General features: G+C 32.8%; 2 protein-coding genes across 6 annotated transcripts; both read right to left on the bottom strand.

Moving 5' to 3' along the window:
- Positions 1 to 1564: 1564 nt before the first annotated feature.
- On the bottom strand, positions 1565 to 15496 carry LOC115446677 (uridine phosphorylase 1). 4 transcript variants are annotated; one of them, XM_030173441.2, is made up of 9 exons: positions 15341 to 15493; positions 9059 to 9266; positions 8572 to 8695; positions 6995 to 7156; positions 3920 to 4105; positions 3557 to 3695; positions 2840 to 3033; positions 2048 to 2121; positions 1565 to 1792 (listed from the first exon to the last, which is right to left on the bottom strand). In XM_030173441.2, exons 2-9 carry the CDS (start codon positions 9226 to 9228, stop codon positions 1684 to 1686), a joined length of 1158 nt encoding a protein of 385 aa, XP_030029301.1. In that variant the 5' UTR covers positions 9229 to 9266; positions 15341 to 15493; the 3' UTR covers positions 1565 to 1683. The 4 variants fall into 4 exon arrangements, with proteins under 4 accessions (XP_030029301.1, XP_030029300.1, XP_030029298.1 ...); XM_030173440.2 differs by lacking the exon at positions 15341 to 15493 and adding an exon at positions 10089 to 10213; XM_030173438.2 differs by lacking the exon at positions 15341 to 15493 and adding an exon at positions 10018 to 10190.
- Positions 15497 to 16734: 1238 nt separating this feature from the next.
- Positions 16735 to 26864, bottom strand: LOC115446661 (tetraspanin-13). 2 transcript variants are annotated; one of them, XM_030173413.2, is made up of 6 exons: positions 26579 to 26864; positions 25624 to 25791; positions 25131 to 25229; positions 24256 to 24375; positions 23088 to 23216; positions 16735 to 20529 (listed from the first exon to the last, which is right to left on the bottom strand). In XM_030173413.2, the coding sequence occupies exons 1-6, from the start codon at positions 26636 to 26638 to the stop codon at positions 20431 to 20433; spliced, it is 675 nt and encodes a 224-aa protein (XP_030029273.1). In that variant the 5' UTR covers positions 26639 to 26864; the 3' UTR covers positions 16735 to 20430. The 2 variants fall into 2 exon arrangements, with proteins under 2 accessions (XP_030029273.1, XP_037298101.1); XM_037442204.1 differs by lacking the exon at positions 16735 to 20529 and adding an exon at positions 20554 to 21773.
- Between the last annotated feature and the right edge of the window lie 365 nt (positions 26865 to 27229).

The raw sequence follows: 27229 nt of genomic DNA on the forward strand, positions 1-27229 counted from the left end.
ACAGACAAAGATTATAATTTTTAGGGTATATACTATACGGTCATCAAAATTAACCTATTTTATATACGAAAATTATTAAATAATAGACAATAGATAACATTTTGTAAAACTATTTCGGCAGTGTAAAAATAATACATGATTTTTACCAAGCGCTAACTTGAACAGCAGTAGATCAGATTAGCAATAAATGATAACTGAGCCGAAACAAAATATCTATCGCTAGCATAAATAGTCTTAAATGAAAATTCTTTTGAATAAGATGTGGATAAAACAAATTGAAAATATTATAAATACTGGAGTACTCAAAATATTTATATACATAATTAAACAAGTAAAAATAAAAATGAATAGAACCAATGATCATATTAATTATATCACAAATTTTATAAACTCTCGTTAAAATTAACGATAAGTAGAATAGAAAGACCGAAGACATAATTAAGTAAAATAGCTGCTAAGTTAATCTTCAGAAAAATAAAGAATTACATTATTTCGAAACTAATCTGACATAAATGTACCTATAAAGTACCTGTAGTCAGAATTTTGCCCGGTCATGTCTAACAATTTTATAACAAATTATGTCTCTGTGTGAACTTTGTATATATAACTTTTACAGTCATAGTATTGGTTGTAGTTTATTCATATACTTATTTTGAAAGAAGTCAACATCCTTATTTTATGAAAAAATAATGTGGTCACTGAGCAAAAATAATGTTGACCAATGATTTTCGTGCGCAGTTCTGATATGGTGATCTTCGTGCGCAGTTATGCAGGTAAAAAAAACGCGCAAGGTGCAATAAGTTTCAATGTTTTGTTGACTTCATTTGTGACGAAACATTACCCGTTTTTATTAAGGTTTATTTGTAACGAACCTACATAAAATAACTGTTTAATCCTTTAAAACTGGAATTTAAGTATACAATCGAAGTTTTTAAAACGCCAGGCAGTTTATTTGTGTTCAGCAACATTTATAGACTTCATATATTTTTTGGCATAAAAGACTCGTGTTCGTTAATTAACATACCCAACGTGGTATAAAACGTGTTTTATTGTTCATGAAACAGTGGTTTCAAACAACCGAGCCTTGAAAACCTGTGTTTACAAACTTGTCATAAGCATGTTTCTTAGTAATGTCGGTTTTTCGACCTATAAGTGTTGTTACCTGACCATATACATATATATATATATATATATATATATATATATATATATATATATATATATATATATATTTCCAAAGGTGGTCTTAAGGGGAGGCGAACGAGGCAACTGCCCTAAAGGACGTTTTTACGATCTTACAGACGGAACTGTTAAAACAGGAGAACTTTTTTTGCTCCGCTATGGGCCTTACGTCGTTTTTTTCTTTGTTTTCGCCTGGGGCCCCGCGTCGATTCACGCCGCCACTGATTAGTACATACTGATAACCCAATACGGTACAAAATATATTTTTACTACAATACCGAATATATGACATTAAATATTCAGTCTCTTGGGAATATAGATATGCACATTATCTAAAAATGTTGAACTACTGACTGCATGCGCTAACATTGTACAAAATTAATTTTGCTCGGCAACTTCACACTTACAAACTGATCGAATTCTTGGTCTCTGTAAGACTGCAAAGTAATTATTGTAACTATCAATAACGCCCACAATAGGAGATGTTCACAAGTGGTCATTTTAATCGTAATTTTCAGATTCCTGCTGAACCAATTTGAATCGACGCGGGCTCTTAACGGCGATCGAACCGTGCCCTTCCAACGACAAACGGCCCTTCATTTGAAGATATCTGGAAATATACATTAATGAAATTACTACACATTCGTACAGTGTCTCGAACATTGTGTCTTATGAAAGCAATATTTTTTTATCTGATAGATCACCTTTCTATCCTTCTTCCGTTTCAATTATGTACTTGTGCTATTTAGACAATGTGTTATATAATTCATCGTCGATAGATTGATAAATTAAAAAACATAAATTTAAAAATGTCTAAAGAGCGCGTACTTTATTTTTCATTTTTTAAATTATAGTCGGTACTTACCTCTTTATGTAACGGCAAACCAACTTCGTGGGTCGTTGCTGCCATTCATCTAATACTTCTTTGGGAGCTAGCACCTATAATAATTGGAAAACAATCAAGTAATTAACCTATGTATAAACGTAGTATGAGGGCCAAATCAGTTAACCATAAAAACATGTTTATAACTATCAAGTTAGAGTATTATCTCTATGTATCTATAAATGTATATAATGAATAGATAGATATCTATACATATAATAAAATAGTAGGCTTGTTTTATAATATAAACATGTACAAGTTATAACGTATTAAATAAGGTTAAAAGCCGCTAATCAAAAATCAATAACCATTATTATCAATGATATATGCTCCTAATCACGCAGGATTATCATAAATTCGTACATATAGGTACTTAGTTTAGGGAAACGCGCCATATCGACATGTCGCGGGAAATAATTTAGAGTAATCTGCTTATTAAAACACATAAAATAATAGGTACTGGCTCTACCATCGACGTCACTACCTACTGTCACCAAAGCTATTTGAGTATAAATCATTGTATAAGTAAATTTACTAATTTCTATTTTTGACATTTTGTTACTTTTTTTATATTTTGTACCTATGAACTTCATAGACAATAGGTACAAATCAAAATAGTTCATAAAGACTCATGTACATTCACCGTAGAAAAATATATTTTAATAAAGGTATTGGTCAAACTTAAAACGGTAGAGCCGCTTTATATCTATAGTGTATTCTGTACACATTTTTATGTACCTAGTATAACACAATGATCTCTTATTATATTTGTACCTGGTCTCCCTTAAGTCGATCGAGTAGAGTTACGCATACGACAGCTGCCTTGATACCAGCATGGTGTGTGAGCGCCGCGAACGCTAGAGATTCCATTTCGATGTTGACTACGCCGGCTTTATGAAGACTCTCCAAATACTCCATCTTATCGGTTTCCGTGAAGTCGCAAAACGCGCCATCCAAACGCCCTTGCCCTATACATATATAATTACTGTAATCAGTTCACAACATACGCGGCGCTTGAATAGATAATTGTATTGTTGACACATAAACATAACTAAGCAATCACAAAATAAGACGACATCGGATATAAAAAGTTGTAATGGCCTGATAGATAGAAAAAATACTCTCAAGTGCATTTGTCACCGATTACAGTAACAATTATAAAAGGTAATTGGAAGGTCAAAGAAGAAAACGTAATCTGAGTAATCGTGAAAGAAGATAGCATTATCATGCGATGACCGGCGGGTCTGAAAAGGTCTCGTGTCATCAAGAGAAACATGCTACGTTTCTTACCTAAAATGTTTACAAGATAAATAACGTAACAAAACATAATATTATGATATGTAAGTATTTTTTTATGTACGAAAAAATGTACCTATTAGGTACTCCTGATAATATCACATGAGGTAGCCTTAATAAAAAGTTAGCTATAAAGTCTTGTAAATACGGATATTATTTGAAGAAATATATTAAAAAAACAGAAAATTTTGGTACCCTCGTAAAAGTCGTAGGTGCACATCGTCCTTCCGGTAATAGTATCGTACGGATCCTCGGGGTCGGCTAAACCTTTCAGTTCTCGCACCAGTCGTCGATCCAATTTAGCCGGCCGTTGAACGACCTTGCCTAACACGGTCTGAAAATTTATAAAACCTTTAAAACTATAACGGAGCTAAATTGTGTACGTAAATAAAACAAGCTAATTTCTGTCGTAAACAAAAATGTTTTTATTGTACCATGATAACATCATCGAGAAATATTTTTTTGCATGGCCTTGCTTTTCACATTATCTGCTCTAATTTTAAATAACATCAAAACAATATTGTTATTACGATAATTTACCAATAAAATTATATTTACCAATTCAAGTACGTTTCTCATTGCTCCATCCACAGCCTCTTCTGAGATCACAACTGTACCGCCTTCGTAGCCGATGCCCCCACATGTGCCGATTCTAAAGAACACAGGGTCGCGTACCTTTGCGTGATACATCAGCTTTATCACCTCATGGAGTAAAATCCCCACTGATGGAATCCCCATACCATGCTGGAAAACATATTAGGAAATTCAAGAAAAGGGTATAGTAGAGCGTACAGCGAATGCACCTTCAAGTATCTAGTATTCAAAATAGCATAAGAATATTTGTCAATACCACTTAATTATTAAAGAAAATAGCCATACTTTAATATGCCAATGATTTATCGTAATATGGCAAATATAAAACACAAGAAATGAGTTTAAGTGTGTGTCTCGCAAATAAAATTATTTCCTTATAATTTTAAATATATTTGATTTATAGACACTTCAAATGTTAATCCAAATAATGATCAGAAGTTTTAAAAACCGACGAATACTTTTAATATGTTTCTACGGGAGATTTCATCTAAGCATGAAAATGAGCCCATGCAAAATACTATTCAGTTAAAATTATATCAAAATTACGTTTACTGTCGTCATTCCCTCAGTGTATAAATATTACAAAGTAAAGTTAGCATATTATAAACATATATTTTAAATACTTATTTGTTTTGGGCAGTAATACACATATTCAAAATGCTTAATCATAAACAGAAAATATTGGGGCGCTCAAGCATATATAGGCATTCTTTGGCGAAAATCTGTTTTTTTGCTACGACAATAATTTTTCAACACAAAAACAAAATAATCTAACATTGAATTTCGAGATTTGACGAAAATCACCTTTTACACTTCGCTGCGTACTAAACCAGATGACCGGCACCTGGGAACCAATTGGACAAGTCTGCCCTCGGTATCTAATACCTATTAATCACTTGATACGCCACTTTATTACCAATATAAAACTTATTGATGAAAAGTGCAATAATCATCTCATGCGTTTACAATAGAAGGCAACAACAAAGTAACCGGTTTCCACATTACTTAAACAATAGTAATCACTTCGGCCTGATCTACACCAACACCATGTTGCGCGAGATTGTTGCGTATCTAATTATTACATTGTAATGTTTGTTTATCATAAATGTGATGTCCTTATCCCGAGTTAAATAATAAATATTTAAAAATTAATTGTAACTAGTAAATAGTTGCCTTATTTTAGGAGAAAAATCTTGTATTATACGGTCCAGAAAAGTCAACCAAAGAACAAACGGTACAAACGGATGATACGGAGTCGAAATAAAATCTTATGTCGTATATACCATAACAATTATTTAGGCTGAATTTATGTAGAGACTTAGACGTAATGATGGCTCATAATTAGGTTTCCGATATTTTATTTTTCACTTTAATATTTTAAATATGAAGAATACTGGAACTAGAGTTCCGATAGATACTTATAACTCCTAAAAATTATTCGTCCGATCGATTTATTGTCCTATAAGTAAACATAATACGGCACCATAAGTCATAGGTAGAATCATAAAACGATAGGTATAAGTATTGTGCCGGTTGTGGCAAATTTATGTCGCCCACATCGACGCAGGTAGGTCCTAGATAGGTCATATTACATACCTACCTCGCGAGACAGTAGGAAACATGTTATGAGCCAGACATCTACACTCGTATATAAAGCTTAAATAAAAGAAATTACTGGTTACTTATCTCAGAAACTACTGGTTCGAATTGAAAAATTTATTATTTATGGAGGCAGGCTATTGGCATTAAATGTTATATAAGACTAATGCAAACATCAGTATTACTCGTATTCTGGTTAGGCAGCACCGCTTAGGATTAAGAAGATACTTACCTAATCAAAGTAAATATTGGAATTGCATATATAAACAAATGCAAAGTAGTATCGGATGTAAAGTTTAGGTACATCTATTTTGTCATAAAATTATGTAGATTTTACAAAGTGTTAAAACCTGCCATAGTGGCCTACGCAAATGTCTCGCGTTCCGGGATCAGCCTGTGTATATCCCGTTCCAACAGGCCGGCATAATTGTGTCGACGGCCGAGTGGTAATCATCTCTCGTCAGTCGACATTCTATTGGACCGCACTCCAACTACCATCAGGTGCAGCGGGGACACTATGCCGTGCACGTATGAAAATAAACATTTTACTTGTATCATTTTTACATCTTACTTTTTGCAGTCACAGAATAAATTGTACTTACGAGGTAAACAGGACTGATATTAAAATAGACAATGACTAATTCACAAGATCGTATAATGCTGAATTCTCCTTCAATTAGCAAGCAAAGTCGTTGTTTTTTTATTACTCTCAATTGCACTGAATTGACTGTAATAATGTCATATTATATTACAGTTAAATAGGTAGGTATTCGCTACTTATATCTGGTGGTATTAGCACAGAATAGTGAATAGTCCTTCTTATGCTTCCTTAGATTTTTCTTCAAAACGACGCGACGCTTAATATCAATTGGAATCCGTAAACTTCTAAGTTATATAGACATTTAAATGATTTATTGTTTTTTACATTACAAACGAATCTCTTTCTTCAACGAAAGCAATATATAGAGATCCCAATTTATATTTACCGGCAGGATTATGAATTATAGCAGCTTATTTCTATGACCTGTGCGCATGGCGATGTCGCAAGCCTGTATACGAAGGGGTTTGTAGATGATGGACATGAAGAATGAAGTGGTCATAAAATCGTCTATTTGGAGAAGATATTACATAGACATAGGATCAACATTCAAACATGTGAGAAATACTGGCCGCCGTAATAACCGATCCAATTGGTCCAGATGGATCCGAATTAATCCAGAGACGTTTGCTTTATCTCTGTCATGATTTTACAATGTACGTCCACTCTATGGATATACCTTCTTGTTATAAGAAGACATTATAGTCACTGGTTAATTATAATATAAGCGAGGTACGTAAGAAAGTATCTGGATTATACACAATAGACAGAAAGAAAATACCGTATTAGGCAGCTAAACTGTAGGTAAAGTAGTAAAGAGTTCAAACATATTTTGTACATACACTTATTGAAAGTACTGGTCCAACTTTATACATAGAATATCTATAAGAGAAATGGCTGATATCTTGCAGTGTGGTCCCGCAGGGAAGCTTGTGTCCAATTTCTGCCATGATGTTGTACGCGAACTGCTCCATTCGCTTCGGTGTCCCGCCCATGCACACGAACTAAACAGGAAAAATAAGCATTCACATTTTCGCATTCGTCATTGCATTGGGAATCGAGTGTGGATTTAGTTTAGATATTTTTCAATACCGGAAATTATTTTTTCAATAATATGTTATATATAGGTAGGTCGCAAACGAATAAATATATTATAAACTAGCTTCCGCTCGCAGCTTCGCCCGCGTGGATTTCGGACTTCAAAAATGGAGCCGGTCGCGAACGTCCGAGAATGTTCGTTTTACGAAGCTATTCGCTAGGTGATTCGCTAGACTCTAGGTGCCAAGCAAGCCGCCTGCCTGTGCGTTCGCGACCTTATATATGTATATACAAAAATAATCCTTATAGCATGATTCAGTATTCACGCATGATGGCTTATTATTAGCGTATTTCATGTATAACTTTGGTGTTTCTATACCGATTTCTATGATTCTTTTTATGGAATATTTAATAATGTTAACTTTTTAATTAGGGATGACTGAGAGTGTTATAAACGTAAGAGTAGACAAATATAATGAGAAAGCTTCGAACTGCTAAGCTATCGGGAGTTACACGTGTTATTGTGAGTCAACCATAAAAGATAGACATATGCTGTCGTGGGATATTTTTTACATAATTTTAAGGAGAACATTTCCGTCATACATGATTTCTGTGTAGCTTTAACCATTAAGGTTGCACACGCGACGGAAGCTTAAAAATGGAGTAACTTCTCCCGTTTTCCCAACATTTCCCTTCACTGCTCTGCTCCTATTAATTGTAGCGTGATGAAAAGTATACTATAACCAGCACAGGAGTATGACAAATAATTGTACCAAGTTTCGTTAAAATCCGTCGAGTAGTTTTTGTTTCTATAACGGTTATACACACAGACAGACAGACAGACAAAAATTTTACTAATTGCATTTTTAGCATCAGTATCGATCCCTAATCACCCCCTGATAGTTATTTTGGAAATATATTTCATATATATTGACCTCTCTACAGATTTATTATAAGTATAGAAGATAGATATAGATAACTAGCTAGATATGTTGTTATCTTAAAATAAAATAAATTCCAATTAAAATATTATTTTACATTACCAACTTGTAAACTAAGTATATGGAATTTTTAATGTTGTATTGAAACACGCCAGAGTTTTCAGTCTTAAATATGTAATATTTTTGGAACTTATGTTACATTTACTTATTTTTAAGAACTTTGACCATTGTATCTACCTAATAAAAATTGTAATCACATCTAATTCATAATGCCAAATTAGTTTTAATGTAGCCTCTAGCCAGTTACCTCAGATTATGCGAATTTTATTTTTTAAATGAAAAAAAAATGCTTATGCCTTTGGGACTTTAAATAGTATCCAACTACTTATTTCAATTATGATACAATACAAAAAAGGGAAAAAAAACTTGGATCTGCATACCTTCACGTCTCCAAACATTTCGACCAGATCATGAGAGCCGCTCCCCAACGCTAAATGGTAAAGGATATCCTGGTCCATAAGCTCGATGTTTGGATTACGAAGCCGCACACTGCCATCTGGATACCTATATGGCAATTAAAGAAAGAAAATAAACTACTGTTTCTGTCCGTGGACATATAAAACCATATAGAGCGGAAAATAAAATACATTCTTTTACCATAAGCAAAAAAAAATTGCGTCGAGTTGCATTTTTGTAAACTTATAAGAGAATAAGGAAATAAAGTATGTCCTTTCGAATGTTTATAACTTAACCGGTCAAAGTCAGCATTCGTCTGGACTATTAGTAAATATAGGTAAGTACTTTAATTTTGTATAATGTACATACAATATACATTAAATTATTATGATTAATAAATTTATGAAGATTTTAGGAACAAAATGGTTTGTACAAAGTTTGAATAAAATAACATAAAATTCGACCAACAACCTAACAGTATCTTCGTCCACTTCATTGATGATATCTTCTCTGTATTCTTGAATTTCGCCATCATTGTCGTATAGTTTCCTGTGAGGATGATGATGATGTCCATTTGCCTCCTTCGGAATTCGTTGGATGATTTTATCACAACTGCGTGGCAATACCGAGAGTCCGTTCATGGCACAATAAGGTCGTTACACAGTTATCTCCATAAAAACTGGCGAAAAAAATTACATAATATACCTATCTTTGGTATACAAAGTAACAAACACATGATAAGAATTTAAATAAGTCTGTTTATTTGGTAATATTAGCGCTTATTGTTTGGTAACTTACACGATTACTCAAATGACTGTTGGAACAGGGCTAGAGAAATATGTTATGAATTTTGCAAAATGTACATAGGTATTTAATATTTTTGTACCCGAATTAAGTAACGCTTTACAATTAATAAAGTGTATTTGGATGCACCTAGTTATATTTTATTATTATTATACTTATAAAACCATAGGACACTTATACCATTAGGGAAATATAAAATAATCGCTTATAATGATATTACAACTATATCTAACAATTACAATAACATTTAATTATTTATAGTCGTCATTGTTTATAATTAATATAATGACACTTGAAAATAATGAAACTTCCAGTGACAAGAACTTTTCAAATTTATGCACATAAACGATTAAGTAAGTACACATCACTAAAATTTTAACAAATTTGAAAGCTTTCGTTGTAAATTTTTGTAAGTATAATGTGGAATAAAATACTATATTTCGTACTAAAACAATAGATATCTATATTTAATAAAATAGGTAGGTACAACGCTATTGCATAATATACCTCCATATTCATATCAATCTGATCGTTCTAATTATTATAGATGGGAATATCATTAAAACTAATCTAATCAGTAAAATCTATCGATATACTATAAATATACAATAAAAATATTTACTGACCTATAAATAATAAAAATGCAGTACAATCGTGTCGTGAAAACAAAATTACAAACACAGAAGTAGATATTCACCAAAACACACTATTTGCTGTTTATACACAGTAAATAAATGCTTGCAAACGTATTACTGGCACCACTCACAAAGGGGGAATAGCTATTAAAGCCAACGAGTAGCATTCGTAACGCTTCCATGCCACCTTTTATTAGTTTACATAAAAATATTAAATCGATAATGGGATTATATCTTACGAGAGATCCATTGAAGTTATAGTACCACGTTTGCAAAACATCATGCATAAACACCGTCAATGAATGCGTAGTTATTTTATACATCATTTCGCTCAGTAAACGCGGAACGTAATAAAAGATACCCAGTCATTAGGTTCAAATTCATTGCTAATGAAAGTTGATACTGTAAAATGTAAACTATGTAGTATTTACTACCCAGCGTATTACAATATCTGCAATATGGACAATTAATTTTCTTAGTTAAGTAAATGACATAATTAAACAATTAGGTAAGTACTTATCTATTTTCATCAATGAACTTAATTTAACATGTATACCTACTAATCAAATAGTTACTAGAGCAAATATAGGTACGAAAACATGATTAAAATTATGGAATTTTATCGATATATTTCATACATATAATGGTATATAATGGTATAATGGTATATGTATGAAATATATCGTACTAAACACGTAGTTTAATCAATAATATATTGAATTATATTTAGGTATCTAGATTATACTTAATATTGATACACAATAGGTAGGTACTCAACTTTATGTTTATACGAATCAGAATAAAACAGGGGAAACTGAGGAGAGTATTTGTTTTTGACAGTTACATCTTCACCAGAAACTCGATATGTAATAAATTTGGTAATAAGGTTAGTGCGTTGGTTGCCAGGAAACACAAATTATAATTTGTTTATATAGATTAATTTGATTTTAGTCGCCTTCACGACCTAGCGAGTAGCTACAGCGTGATAGAATACAGAAATATAGCGCCATCGCATATGGGACGTAGACCAGGAGGTCCTAGGTACATACGTATCTTAAGTTGGACAACACGTCATATGGGTTTTTCTACCACAATATGACCGGGACTGGATTCCCCTACAGTTTAACTAATGACTTATTGAATAAGGAAAAATATTCAAATTTAGACACTCACGTACTCCTGAAGTGTACAAAACACTAGAAAGCGAGAATTCTGATAGATTTTAATATAATAGATAGTTATTTACCTACATTCAAAATATGAACTCTACCTAAATAAGCCGACCTAGAGTTTTGATTTCCTGTTCACTTCCTTTTTGTCAGTCAGTAGCATTTCGAGGTAAACAAACTTGCATACCAATTCCGAGAATGAGAATGTTGTTATAAATGTTTAGAAGGGCTATTCATCCGTATTCGTGCTGTCGCGTATAGGTATGTACCTACTTAAAAAGGCGTCCCTTTTTTGTTTTTGCGGTGAAAATGCGTTTACCACCACCGTGTGAAACCAGCCATATTTGAACGTGTTCCGGTTGTACTACCATATGTAAGACGAGTCACTGAGAAGATTGTCTCCTATATCCTAAAGTGTGCTACCATCAAAATTTATTTCCAGCCACCTAAGATTATTAAATTTTTACCACCTGTCAAGCGCCATATACCTCTGCAAGAATCGGGCGTATACACGATAAATTGCAACTGTGACCTCTCTTATATCGAACGAACCAAAATAAATATAGTAATATTGGCACACGCGTGAAAGAATATACCTATACCTAGCTGACGTGAAACACCGACGCCCTACACAGTTTGCAATTTTGAACACTCGGATGAAAGCTTCAATCAATATCTGCGACTAGGCAAGCCCAAGACAAATCCTTACAAAACAACACCGATTCCTATCTAGGATGATTCGCGAGGCTATTGAAATTAAAAAAACCAAATCCAAAATCAAAATCCAAATGTCAATAGAGAAGATAGTTGGAAGCTTGCACAAGCCTGTAATCCTTTTCTGCATTTAATTAAATCGGAACCTAAGAGATAGGATGTCAGACTTCAAGACACTGTGAGTCCATTCGGCGTAGATCGGATCGTCAACAGCTAAAAAATGGTTTGATTGTAAAATGTAGATTGTAAATAGACATTGTAACTTTGACTTTTTGAATGACCAACACTTCCAGTTCTCCCTGTGACCATAAAGGTTTCAAAGTCTTCGAAACGTGGGGAGAAAATTATAATAATAGAAAAGACAGCAATAAAATCCGAAAATATTTTTATTTCAATGTCTAACATTCGTGTAAACATGAGAAATCATTAAATCTTCAACCTTCAAATTAAGGTTATACAGATCTCAGTATCCCGTACCAGTATTCGATACCATCCGGACCACTACATTTGTGATTCATCAGGATATCTCAGTAATAGAGACATGAGTTATATCAAACGGCTTTAACTAGGAATGAGCACCACAATCGTAGTTTAGCACATCTAATCCTACCCTATTGATTCGCTTAGCAATGAGCATCCAATCTAACGTAAGCCTTATAGGCGACGTGCATGAACTAGAGATTAGGGCACAAAATCGGCACATGAACCACAGTGTGTATAAAAAAAAAACTTTGCCGACCTATAATCTGTTGATATATTTTTTAGTTTTTTGATAGGTAAAGATGATAAAATATGGGTACCGACCGAGTATTATTAATAGGCAGCGCGGCCAGAATATTATGTGTTTTAGACGGTATCCAGTTCTTTGGATCTTATTGTAGCAAAATTATGAGGTTAAAACTACAAAATTTATTTATTTTTACAAATTACATTGTGAGACATTTGTTTTTATTGTCTTAGTAGGCAAACGAGCAAGCGGTCCGCCTGATTGTAAACAGCATCTGCCACCCATGGACTACAGCAATACTAGAGGCACAACTAAGCCGTTCCCTACCGGGAGGAAAGCACTATTTTTAAACCTCGTTTGAAGAAGGACAAAACATCATAACGCTCAGAAAACACCGATGCAGAGTGTTAGTTCCAAATAATTGCTGAATTTCGATTTAAAACAATCTTTGCCTGATTAATAAATGTTATTGTATTCTGACTTTCACTCTGTAACTTTAATATGCAGCTCCATGCAGCACTGTAACAAAATGAATGCAAATTATGTGTCTCTTTCCGGCATATCTACCTAGAGATATGAATTAGATAGGTATTAAAGTACCTACTAGTACCTAAGGACCTTACATTTTATCATGGCATAATAATACACTTAATCCTAAAAAATAAAACCTTTACAATAAATGAAAGCAGAAGAGTAGATTCCTTACTTAATTAAAGGTAAGTGATGAGCCCATGCGCATATCAAGAAATAATTTGCGCGTGTCGTCGGCGTTTGAAGAGGAAGAACGAGAATTAAGCGGGAACGCATGGGTCTCGAATCCTCGGACAATCGCACACTGGCCCTACATAACAAAATTGCTGCCATCTCTCTCCAGTGTTCGAGATATAGTTGTTCGACCCCGACCGGGTCGGCCCATTTCTACTGCAGACAAAACAGACAGTTTTGTGCCGCGAGACTCTAATATTTGCCTCTTAACTCTTTTGACAAAAAATCAATAACCACACCCCTAGCCTATGATACGACCCGTATAATGTTGATTATCCACCTTCATATGGTAGAAAACCGACATCACTTCGATCGAGAGTCACCTCCGAGACACGACACTCAAGGTCGTGTCCGCACGGCAACAGGATATCAAAGATATTCTACGCTTACGGTAAGTATCCAAAGATCTAAATATAATCTAGAAGTGACTTACAAGTTAATCACTGTAACTCTACAAAATCTAAATCAATGGTTAGGTACGTATAACAGTAGGTAACCAGAATGTACACTCTAAGCTCAATTAATCAGACTAAGTAGGTACCTATGTATATATTTAAATCACAATTTACTTCAATTGGTAAATAAACACATACATAAAAACGGCCGAAAACGTTGACAATTCAAACTCGGTTCGCATACTTGTATTTAAAAGTAAGTGATTTATAAATAAATACTGAAATGATCTAAGTAGGTAACCTTAAAAAATAAGATTTCATAAAATTGGTCCAATTTTTAAAATCACTAATTACCAAGCCGATAATAATAACAATAGATAAGTACTTTTGAAGATACATAGACTGATAAAATATCATAATTAAGTAAACTACAGCTAATTTAAAGACGTAGGTATAGCCAAGGGCAATTTTGTGTAAATAAACCTATCCTTGATCAGACCAGAAATTATGAACATAAATTAGATTAATAGATTCCCCGGAAATATATGCACTAGAATCAATTTTATGACTAATTACGTTATATTTCTAGTGAGATCAGGATTTATTATAGTTTAGTTCAGTTACAATTATGTACTAATGGGGTAATAAATAAATAATTTTAAAAAATAACATTCCATTGTTATTTAATTTTTAATACAATCTTTTATCCTTATTTGACTATGGGTACAGGAATATAACGTTCTAAGTCGAAGATATTAATTGAACCGAATATCATCACATTTCTCTTAGTTTTTTGGACGAGGTCGGCATACCATCGCCGTGCTTGGAGCTCAAGCTCCATTTCATTGTTAGTTTTTTATACCTGCTGATCTAAATACAGTATAATACCTAATGTCAACGCACAATTTGTAAAACTTGAGATCAATAACCTTGATAAATAAATAACCGTAGGAAAAAAACCAATACCATAGAAAATATTCAACAAAATGTCGCAACCTTTACATTTAATGCTTCGTTTTTTACAATTTGTGCCTACACAGTCATTATAACATTATTCATCGAAATAACTAACCAAACTCAATAACCATCACGTTTTTTGTCTGTTTTTTTTTTATATTGCGACATTGTTTTCGAAACATTTATACGTTTGTCTGATAAACAATATAACGTACATAGCAGGTATTGCATAAGGAAGTATATGTGTATAAAAAAATTAAAAAGTACCAAATTTTTGCATTGCAATCGTGATCACTAAGTAATTTAAACATAAGCACATATTATAAAAGAAGACGCGAGATATATACTAAAACATATTTACTAAAACAATGCGATATGTAGACCACTGTATTCATATACTACTCATATAACATAAAATAAAACTGTTGATTGTAATGTACATCATGAAATAATCACACTGAAATGTAAGTTACATTAATTCTGAAATACAAAACGTTTAATGAGATAATAAATGATTCACCTGTTTCAAAGACAATGGAACTTGCGCGGCTCTAATTCAGTGGAAGTCGATATAAAAACATACTCACTCGTCACGGAGCTCGTCTTTATCGAACGACATGGTAGTTGAGTTGTTGTGCTAACACTAAACACTTCTGAACGTATAACGTTTATCAGAGCCGGATCGATGGGTGTAACTGTGGATGTAACGATGGGTGCGGGCGCTGCACAACTGCCTCTAGTACTGTCAGCCACAACTCACAAGGTTTTCTGTCTAAGTCGGCAGGGTGCGGGCGTTCCACCAAGGGCTTGCGCGGAAGCTTTGCGCGTAGACACGGTCACGCAACCACCCGTGCTACACCCCATGTTTTACTTTGGGGTGGATTATTTTATTAAACATAAATAGATACCTCTTTCTCCTATACTAGAAAACCAAAAAAAGACCATTAAAGGTTGTAACAGTAACAGGTTCCAACGTAAATAGTAATGAAATATTAACATTTTGTTTCTCATATTGAATTACTAATAATTATTAAATTAACGATTCTTTAATTCATCGTAGTTTAAGGGCTGATTATTTATAGGTTAGTGTTACGAGGCAATATAAAACATTGTCAATATCTTTTTCTAATTACCTATCCCTGAATGCGATAATGTAGACCTGGCCATATAGAGGGTTGCAGGTTGCGACACTTAAATTTTTAAAAGGCGTTTTTTTGCGCGTCATGTTCTTGTGGCTAATTTTGAGATCAGGGAAATAATAATGAAGATTTAGCTTCTTTAAAAATTTTACCTTTTAGCCAGGCCTGTATTTAGATTTAACTAGATTTTTAACACTATTTCACATTGCCTAAATCATCTTCCCCAAAATGTATCAGTTCTCCATCCACAGTAGCATAATGTGACCTAACGAAAATAGAACTATAATCGCGGTGACCGAGGTACAAAAAGCAATAAGCAAGCGTTCAACTGTAAAATGGGTCGCCAATTTGTTACAATTGTAATTCAGCCATGGGCACAGAACGATGGCGAATGACATGTTAAAAATTAGGTGTTAGAAGTGGCATAAAAATACTATGAACGATGGATTTGATGCTTCATAGCGCGAAACCTTTACATACCAAATAGAAATATTGATTAGTCGCGGGTAAATACATTAACATAATGTAATCCCTATTTTATACAGTGTCGTCCATTTTCTGTAAAGTACATAGTAGACAATTACGGAAAAATCCATTTAGCGAACATGGAACTCGTATAAGATTCAAAACTTTATAATTCAATTTCGATAGAGCAGTGTAAATAATACCAATACAACTTCTGCTGCAAACCCATCTAACATTTAAGATTATGTACCTAGTTTCACGTGTGTTATACTTATGCTCCTTTCGCTACTGTATATAGATGCATAATTCTCATAAAATGTAGATATACGTATATAATATTAAGAAAGGTATGAATAAACATCAATAAAACAAAAAAATATGCTTGAACACTTTATTTCAAAGAAATTTATACAATCAGTATTATGATAACATAACAGGTCCCAGATAGAAAAATATGCTACTATGGTGTCAGAAGGATTGCATCAAACAATCATAAATGTGATTGTTTAAAATTATTTTTTTGCCTTTACATTTTAGCGAACATCGATATCGCTATCAGCATTACACAGGCAAAGTCAAAATTACTATTAGTACAATATAAAAGCAAATGATTTATAAAGTCGGGATCGACCCGGCTAGCAACTAATTAAAGCTTCATAGACACTGAAGACCAAATCGTACATGGAAGGAAAATGAGTTTTAGGGTTGATTGTTTGAAAATTACCTTTGTTTTGACTGTGCATAATGATGCAGCTGTCAAGTACAAAAAAGAGAAACAGCGAAACTACGCTAAATAATTATCTCGTTCTGCAATTCTGATACGGTTCACGTTAATTCTTGTCAAACGAGATTTTTTGCACATGGTATAGTGAGATTTCTACCTTATACATACTTTCTGGTCATTCTATTTCACACTTTAGAACGTACAAGATTTTATGATAGGATAACGTGACGGTTATATTGTAACAGACAATATTGATCTACAAAACAAACAATAATATATGAATCATGGTACATCGTAGAATGTCGTCATTTGTTACACCGTTGTAACGTTTACAAAATATAATAGTTATGTTTTCAAACAACCGAGCCCCAGTTACATAGAAACACACACATAATATAAATGTGGCTTATCTATTTTGATATAAACGTTGTAGTACTTAAATCACGGTATTCGTAAGTTAAATTCACATTTTACTTATTATAACATTAAAAACATTTTCATATGACGTTATATGTTATAAACACAGAAGCAAATCAAGAGCATGTAGAGTTGCGTCACAGTATTCTTACATAGAAACTTTCACACCCACTATATTATATCTCTGTATACGTACTTAATTCAGTCCACACATAGTTTATATCAAAAACTATATGCTGTCTTTTCCAAATTTGAAAGAAATCAATAATAAAATAAAATTAGACTACTGACTAGGAGACATGCTGTTCCTAAAACTTACACTAACACGAAAAATATTATGTACTATAGAATGTAAGCCTGTACTCAAGATAATGATATTAAAAAAGTAGATGAAGATTATTGAAGTCATATCCAATTTATACTTATTAATTTACTTCAACGGCTATAATAGGCTACTAGGAATATTATATGTCACATATTGTTTAAAACAGTGGTGTATAAATCGGTTTGATATTATTAACCATAAAAGAGCGAAAGCCAATCTCACTCAACTCAGCTAAAAGCAAAAATATTCTTTACTCCACAACTTACATATTAATATATAATGTATAATAATTGTGACATTTCAATTTCTAAAATAATATGGGTTTAAATATTATATTTTGACTGGGATATAATAAGAGCAAATCAGAAACCATGGAGATATATGAAAAGTATCTTAAAACAGAAACCCAAAGTAGACTGCAGTTGCACTCAATCAATATTTTAAATACCTTCGTGAAGAACTATGCCAGCAATAAAAATATCTAAATTTCTACTTCGCACGAGTGTATCCTAGGGCTATGACGCCATAATATACGTTGTTCCTGCTTTATCTGATTCCGCAGCGGCACTACGTACGACATTTTGTAAAAATAATAGAATAAATTAACCCGATAAAAGAATATAATACAGGCGCTTAAACTGTTATCTATTAGTATCTAATAAGTTTTTGCTATTTATCTCCAATGGTTTGCAAACATTTCCCTCTCTAAGGTCGCTGTAGAAACACCTTCGTCTTCCCAAGATTATCATAATCGCCCTAAACAATAACTTGTGGCAAAGAATTTTAGACATATTTTTCTATAATATACTCCTCATATTTGCGGGGTTTTCCGCACCTACCAAAACAAATTATTTTTTTTTTGTTCATCGTAAATTACTTATTTAAATCCACGCGGTTAGTCGCCATAGAATGTAAGAAATAAACAGTTTTATGAATAAAATGGATTTCGAGACATCAATATCAGAATATAATACGTTTCGGTTTAATTCGATCAATTCCAACAATATACAGATCTTAGGATAATAGCGCAAATTATAACAAAACATAAGATTACATAGGGTACTTATATGAATGTTTTTTATTTAAGTAGGTGTATATAACTTGCGAATCACTTAATCGGTTACATTTTCGTTTATAATAAAAAAATGTAAAATACATAAATGCAAACAACAAATTGTCACTGAAAATATATAAGGCTGATGACAAATTTGACCACAATAGTAATTATTAACGACGCCACTTGGCGCGCCTTCTGTGATATCGTAATCTGTGATAACATATTCTATTTTACACTTTTTTAAATCTTTATTAGTTAAAATAAAAACAATAATAATATAATTCAATGTCGATAATAACGATAAAGATTACCAACAGATATTTTTGTCTTTTGAATCACATGCGTATTCCTTATTTTGACACCAAGACAAAATGCGGTTGCAGAATAAAAAATGGATTTTCTGCGATGAATTCATAACCTCTTATTTGGTACCTCATAAAAAATCTCTCGCCTGACACTGCCTAACAACACAGCTTAAACCGGTCTCTTGTAGTGTGAAATTTCGCACTGGTATACATATTTTTATACTTACAATGTAACTTAAGAGTGAGCATAAAAAAAGATTTTCGAAAAAAATATTTTTTTTAAATGGTACATAACTATCAGGCGCATAACAAAAGATATGCACAAGTGAGTAAGTATATCGACATTCTATTGATTCAGGTATTATGTAGGTAATGCTATTTTCTTGAAGGAAAAATATTTCTTACAATATGTACCTGTGTCACATACAGATTTCAATATTTTCATGTGAAGCCTCTCTGTCAAATAAGTTTAAGCTAATTCTGCCAACACCTCACTAATATTTGACGATAAAACACACACGTGTGTTACTATTATTAACACCTGCATGAATTCACATCGCACTATCATGTCAAAATATTTGCGACCTGTGATGCCGACGCAACGATTAAAACTCGTGTACAGACGCACACATACACTTCACGCCTGTGCAAAAATCTGTTTCGCTCGGCTTACTTTATTAATGCGTTGATTGCAGCACAAGTAAAATAACTTTTTTATAATTACTGCTAGCACATCAGGCTTATTTTCTGTACTTGTACAGCAAGAGCCAGCGGCATACAACATGTGTGTAAAAATACGCGGTAAGAATATACGGCGAATAAAACGCAAATGTATACGCCGCAGTTAACGTATTAATAAATTAATTTGCATAAAAAATCAAAAATTCACACCCTAAGATATTCATGTGAACAACACATTAGTTCTGTCACATTTTATCGTTACACATTTTATTGTTATTTGATTATTTTAAATAAATTCGACAAGCCAATTAAATGTCCAATTTCTGAAGTCCCTTGTTAGCATCAAGATTATGTTTTATCATGTATTGAGTTATCAGTTTGATAGCTTAGTAATTCGATTTTCTTTTCCTTACTCTGATTCCAAGCTAATAAAAAGATAAGTATCGGTTCAGAAACTGGACAAAAGTTGATAAATTTAACAAAATTAACTTTTTTTTTAACAGTTTTTATATGCATGAACTAATAAACTTTACCTTTGTTAAATGCGTAAGGATATTTATAATATTAATAAAGATAATTTTGTCTTGGGAAGATAGCATGTGGCTCCTTGTAGTTTGGGTCCGGCTGGTTTCTGTAACGACGAGCGAGCCACACCGCAAATAGCTGTAACACAGTCAGAGTTATAGAGTTCTATGCTATAAATTATCGTACATTACACTGATCGAACAAGTAGTACTATAAGCAGGCAAACATGCAGTTCATGCTTTCTCTAAATAATGTGCATTAAAAAATTTATGAGAACGCAAAAGTGTTACTTTCCATTTTGCATATATTTTTTTTATAGTTAGCTACCATCCCTTTTTCTTGTATTCATACATGCGACTGATCTATAGGTACTAATATACATAAAAAGCTTAAGAGTTTCTTGTTTGTTTGAACGCGCTTATCTTAGAATAGATTATTTTTACTAATAGGAAGCTTTAAAAAGCGCCGATACCCTAGTTAGTTTTGGAACGGACTGCCGAGACGAATGTCCGCAGGTTCAAATCTCAAGGGCACACACTGGGGGCGGAGGTGGCAAGAGTGGCCGATGCCCGCCCTTGGCACATCTTTCCTCTTTCCTACGCTAGGAGAGCCTTGTGCTTACAGTGCCATGGTGTGATGCCAGCAATTCTTTAAATTCGACGTTTGTTTTTGCTTCTTCCGCCAGCCACCCTATTAGAGAAACTCCGTGGCTACGCCATTGATTAGTTGATAAATATTGAATAAATAAGACAACAGAAATAAATATTAATATATAAAATATTTTAGATTAACACATAAAATATTTCCGGGGCTTTCTTTGATTTTATTAATGATATCCATTTAATCTTGTAAATTAAAATAAAATATTTAAAAACATAACAATATTCTATTGATTCAATAATCATCGTGCGTAATATCACGAATCGATTCAAATATGACGAATCAAAACACCGCCAATAAATATTGCACTGGGGTTTTCAAAAGTGTTAACCACCCCGGGACCATATTTTTATGAATCTTCGACCCCAAACACGGCTAATGCCTATCGACTCACACAATTTAAAGCAGTAGTATTTTCTCAAATAATTTCCTAGTAAATATTTATGATGGTGAGTTTTTGCATGCAAGTTACAATCACCCAACGTAACAAAAGATATTTTTTCTCAAATTCTTCGGTAAAACACAAAAATAAGAACAATTTCATGCGCATGCAACAGCCATCTCCAATAAGCAAGTACAAGCCAGATAATGTGTTAGCGAAACCGATCCACCTCCAATAACATTAATGACATGAGCCTCCGAATGATTCACAGAAATGCACTTGGGTTAGCCCGTGGATCCTTTTGGTTACGATATCTTACTGTCAACCAAACACCAAGAAACTGAAAACAATTACTGTTAGTCACAAACAAATGCCTTGAAACAAGAAAATATTTTATTAGGAAATCATGAATGTTAGGACACTTGCGAGCGAGCACTGAACACGGTTATGCAATGTAGTAATGTAACAATGAAACATGTTCACAGAATAACTTTCCAATTTCAATGCCATTCAAAACGCTGTTCGTTGGACACTAATGTAATACACATATCTCTTCTGTCTGGGCATATTCAATGTGTATTTATTTGAGACAAAACGAATACGCAATTTAAAAAAAAAAATCAAATGAAAAAGGGTTCAAGACTAACTGTATAATATTTTTTTTGTATTTAATTGAATACTACACAAAAAAAACATTCGATGCAACTATATTCATACTTATAGTTAATACATTATTATGGAAGGCATGAGAAAGTTCTACTGAGGAGATCCGAGTTTCGTTCATCAAACAGCGCCGACTCGGCAAACAGGTACTCAAATGACAGCTAATTTTTATTTATTAAATAGTTGAATACCTTAAACGTTTACTTAAGATCCTATTCAAAAATAAGATTAGTTTATTAATACCTCCTTTAAAGGCTTATAGATATTTAATTAGCTGTAATATTACATACTAATGTGACACCACTCGACGGTATTATTTTTATGAATAGATATTTCTTTATTAAATTATTTAAGTGTTTTATAGACTATTGAGATTTATTTTCTAACGAAAACCACATTTTACTCGAAAATGATGTAGAGTGCGTTCAGCTAATTTCGGACGGATTTCGGTGTGTTGCAAGGAGTCTCGAAAATATTTTTTTTTCTCATAAAATATTTAAGCGATACCAACATTTTAAATACATGAAACTGGTTATTATGAATGCTACTTTATGTGATAATTTAGTCACCTTTCAATTCTTTCTGTGTAAGCTTAATAATAGATGATAATATCAGTATAGAAATTTAAAATTTTTAGAAAAGATCGGGGTAAGTTCGGACTACGTTCTAATAACGCTTTTAATGCTAGTATGATAAGGTCCACAAAATCAAACAGAAGTCTCAAAAATGTTAAAAGTGCCAAATCCACCTTTTTTGTTTCAGTGCACATAGCGCACCCATTCTTGGTCGGAGCATCAACTGTGGTATATAGGGTGGGGCAAAAAGAGACCGCGTAGCCGCCTACATAGCTTAAACTAAAAAATAACCATAGATTCGTGGTATTTTTTCGTTATACGATCTTACCCCGTACCCGATCTTACCCGAACGCACCTTATAAACTTACCATATGATTAATTGAATAACTTATTGAAATAGTCTCAAAATATATTACCTCTGTGAAGCTGAAAAATAATCCGATGCCGCCACATAGTTTAAACGCATAGTCAATAGTTTCTTTTAATTTTTCCATGCACGGTTCACATTGACAATTTGGTACATTTGAATCCTTACAGCAGCTAGCCTGGAATAAAAAATGCAGAATTTAATCAATAATTTATCGCTATACACGGATGCGCATGTTACAGTGGCTCATACAAAAATGTTAGCAGAAGCGCTACAAAATGTGGGCCAGTGCCTGCAGCACGAATTAGGAATTGCGTCCAGTTTGCGTATCGAATAAGTTAACGTTAAGGTATATCTCTACAGTTTGCTAGAAGAAACTATACGAGAAAAAAGACATTCGTGCTGCCGATTCCCATTTATTTGAGTTTACTGTTCCATGTCTACACGATTTACTCTTAGAGTTTACACGCGCGCAATGTAAATTTACTGCTGTATTTTAGTTCCAAATACGCTCACGGGACGCTGTTCAAATATTAATTCTAAAATTTACTTAATCGAAAAATAATTTAACGCATACAATAACGTAAATAATCATACTAGAAGTTCTGACATTTCAATTACTAGCATTTGCTAGGTGGAAGTAGCGCAACAAACTCCCAAATTTACTATACTAGGTGACGTGCATCTTGTCGCGCAATATGGCGATATGACGTCCAATTGACGATGGACTTAGTTTTATTTGCACAGCTTAGTCCCACGTTTGATAGTCGGCACTAAATGTACTCGTAAAAAGAAAGAATACTGCATACTAAAAGAAAAACAAATATTTCGTTACACACTCGTAGACATACGATATCTATGAGGCCGTAGCGATGTCCATAGCATTAAGTGTTCCTTTTTTTTTTCATGAGAAAAATCCTATTGTGTCCCCGTCGTGCATATGCAATGTAGACGGGGTATATCGGATTTTTACCGACTAAAAACCCCATGGTGGTCCCCATAAAGACTTTAGAATGACTCCGGAACTTCGAACCGAACACGCTAAAGCCATTCTAGTGCTAGCATTTTAAACACGACTCAGGGAGCATCATTGGTCCCCCAACAAAGCAAGGGTTCCATATAAATAACACATACACATATAACACACTTTAAATTTTTTTATATTTTTTTAGCCTATCTAAACTATAATAAAAACCATTCATATGAAAATAACTTACATTTATAACATCACAAGAGGGATGGTCAGCATTAGTATTGTTCAGAGTATTCTGGAAACCACAGCACTGGTACCGATCTTGTACTTGCTGTCTTACATCAGTATCCATTTCATTCCAACCCTAAATTATGAATTCCAATAAATAATTACTTACATTAATTGTGTTAATTCATCTATGATAAGCGTTGGTTTACTAAAACTAAAATAAAATAAAATAAAATACTTTATTTATCATGATATTTATTATGATACGTCAAAACAAAGAATAAGAATAATTATTATATCTAAACAACTATTAAAATTACTTATATAACTATGGACATTTTAAATTAGGGATAAAGTTTATACAAAAGACAAGATACAAACCGAAGTAACCAGCTCGGGCTGGCAAGTAGGGGGAAAAAAAAAACACGAAAACTGGCACGTTCACTGTATCTACACCAATACCATTTTACACGGAATGTAAAAAGATATATAATATGCAAATGCAAAGAAAACGGCATCCTATATTTTTGACTTTGTGGAGGTGTGAGCATTGCATTGTCATGACCACTAACATTAGTTCATACACATGTAACACAAATTTTTAAACTTTTTGCAAAACAAATATTAAATGTAACAATGCATTTGAATTAGCTGCAAGTCCTTATATTATGACAATGACCATTCTTTCCTAGATAGATAAATATATGTATTAAATATCAGTATGACTAAACTATCCGCAAGTTCTATGTAAAAATAGTCCTTATACTCTTAATAGGCAAATCTAATTATAAAACTAATATCAGATGTTTTATGTACATAAATTACTCAAAAACTGTAAATTTGAAAAAGGTCTGATTATTCATAAAAAAATATAATGTTGGTATTTATTACCTGTTGTGCCAGCATTTCTTGTTGGTCAGAATTAACCGCAAGGCAAGCGCAAGCCACTGAGAACTGGACCAAGAATAAGAGGAACAAGATCACCATGTACTGTGCATCAAGTTAAGGTAACATTATGAAAATTATTTTGTTGATCAGATAGTATTCTTTAGTATTGTTTCGTAATACTTCTCCCTAATTATGTATTGTAAATTCAAAGTAAATAATATAACAAATTACAGCAAATAATATGAATGTATACTAAACCCTTTGTATGCAATTATCATAAGACAAAGTAAGATAAATCCTCTTGGCTACTAATTCAGATCTATTTAACTTCTAATCATTTTCTAGGGGATGTCTGTATCCTAAACTAAACAAAAAATGATTTCTGTGTGTTTTCAGATTTTCATAATTTCAATAGTAAAAAGTACTGTTCAAATATAACAAAAATATTAATATAAGATTATTTTATATTAAAAATTAAAATATTTTCAAAGGATACAAAGAACAGCATAACTTGATGATGTTTAACTGCCCCAGCCAATCCCAACAATGAGATCAGGATAAGAAAAACCCCACATGCGAGTATCCCCCCCAAAATTGGAAGGTTCGATACCAGGGATGAAGCCTGTCCATACACTGCCACTGTAATGAGAATACTTGCAACCACCTGCAAATAGAAAGAAAATACTCATTGCTTATAAGTTTATAACTAAAATATTTTGAGTATAAAAGACCTTGAATAAGTATTATTTAGAGATTTCTAATAAATAACATCAAATCAAAAATATTCATTGTGATGTGAATAAATCATATAAAATAAGTACCTATTGTATTATCATTTGGAACCTAGTTATCAAGCATTACCAATTAGGTATAATAAACTATTTAGATATTTATTTTAATCTCAGAATATTGTATTTTCTTATATTAACTTACATTAAAATAAGTTTATAAAAAGTAAAACTTAAAACTTTCACATTTTTTCTTAATGGTGATCAGGGAATTACTAATATATTATTATACATAGTGCCATTATGAAGAGAACATAAAACCTATCCAAAACATATGTTTTTATATTATGAGTAAGTATTTATTGTATCAGAACTAGGAAAACGGAATCACAGCAAACCAATCTGTTCCTAAACTCCAGATGACTCAGATTAGATGGCGTACCTAAGGTCAAAAAGCCTAGGTGATTTTGAGGCTCATATTCATTTACCTTATATATTTATCAATTAATGAATTAATATTTACTCGTTTTGTTTTTTATGGATACTTTATATAGGTATTCCTGCAGTTATTTACTAATCTTATAAATCTGAATTAATCTGTTTTGACCTTTAAGACCACAAAACGCATTGAAGGTCTAAGACAATTATGGGTAGATTTAAAATAATTAATGTACCTAACACAATAGGGAATTATAGTACACAGTCATTCCTGTTTCTACTTACCACATAAAGGATATTTAACGCAATTAATGCGTTCTTAGAACAAGTGAATCCACCACACATTTTGATTGCTATTATATCAATACTAACAAATCACTATTCCGTGCACTAAATCTGAAGTAAATTTTTAAAACATGACTTGAACGTTTTAATAAAAATAATTTCGCAAAGAAATGCTTTTTATTACAACAAAAAGTATTCAAAAAACCACATTTACCACAGGCAGAGAATAAACTTTGTGAACATAAGCAACGAGAACTGTCAGTCCTGTCACCAGTGTTGCCAGGGCCCTTGAGTCGTAAGTTACGTTTCGTTTCCTTAAAAGTTACATTTTTGCTGCAAAAGTTACATTATTGTTTTTTTTTTAATATACGCGTTTTTGGGCAAGCATTTTTGTAGCTGCGAAACCGCGGGAACTCGCGAAGTAGGAAATGTGCGCGCGCACACTCAAGCAAAATCAAGTTTTAATATATGCAAAATACGTTTCATATTGTCATGGCGAGCCATCTCTGAGTGTGATATGGAGTGAAATACTTTTTAAACTCGCCAGTTTTAGGCATATTCAATTTGGATGCCTTGAATAGAAATGCGTTCGTAAACTGTTTACAATAAAAATATTGTATTACAAATCTCGTTGTTCTCAAAAGTTACGAA

Source organism: Manduca sexta, chromosome 24 (assembly GCF_014839805.1).
Source record: "Manduca sexta isolate Smith_Timp_Sample1 chromosome 24, JHU_Msex_v1.0, whole genome shotgun sequence".
Lineage (NCBI taxonomy): Eukaryota > Metazoa > Arthropoda > Insecta > Lepidoptera > Sphingidae > Manduca > Manduca sexta.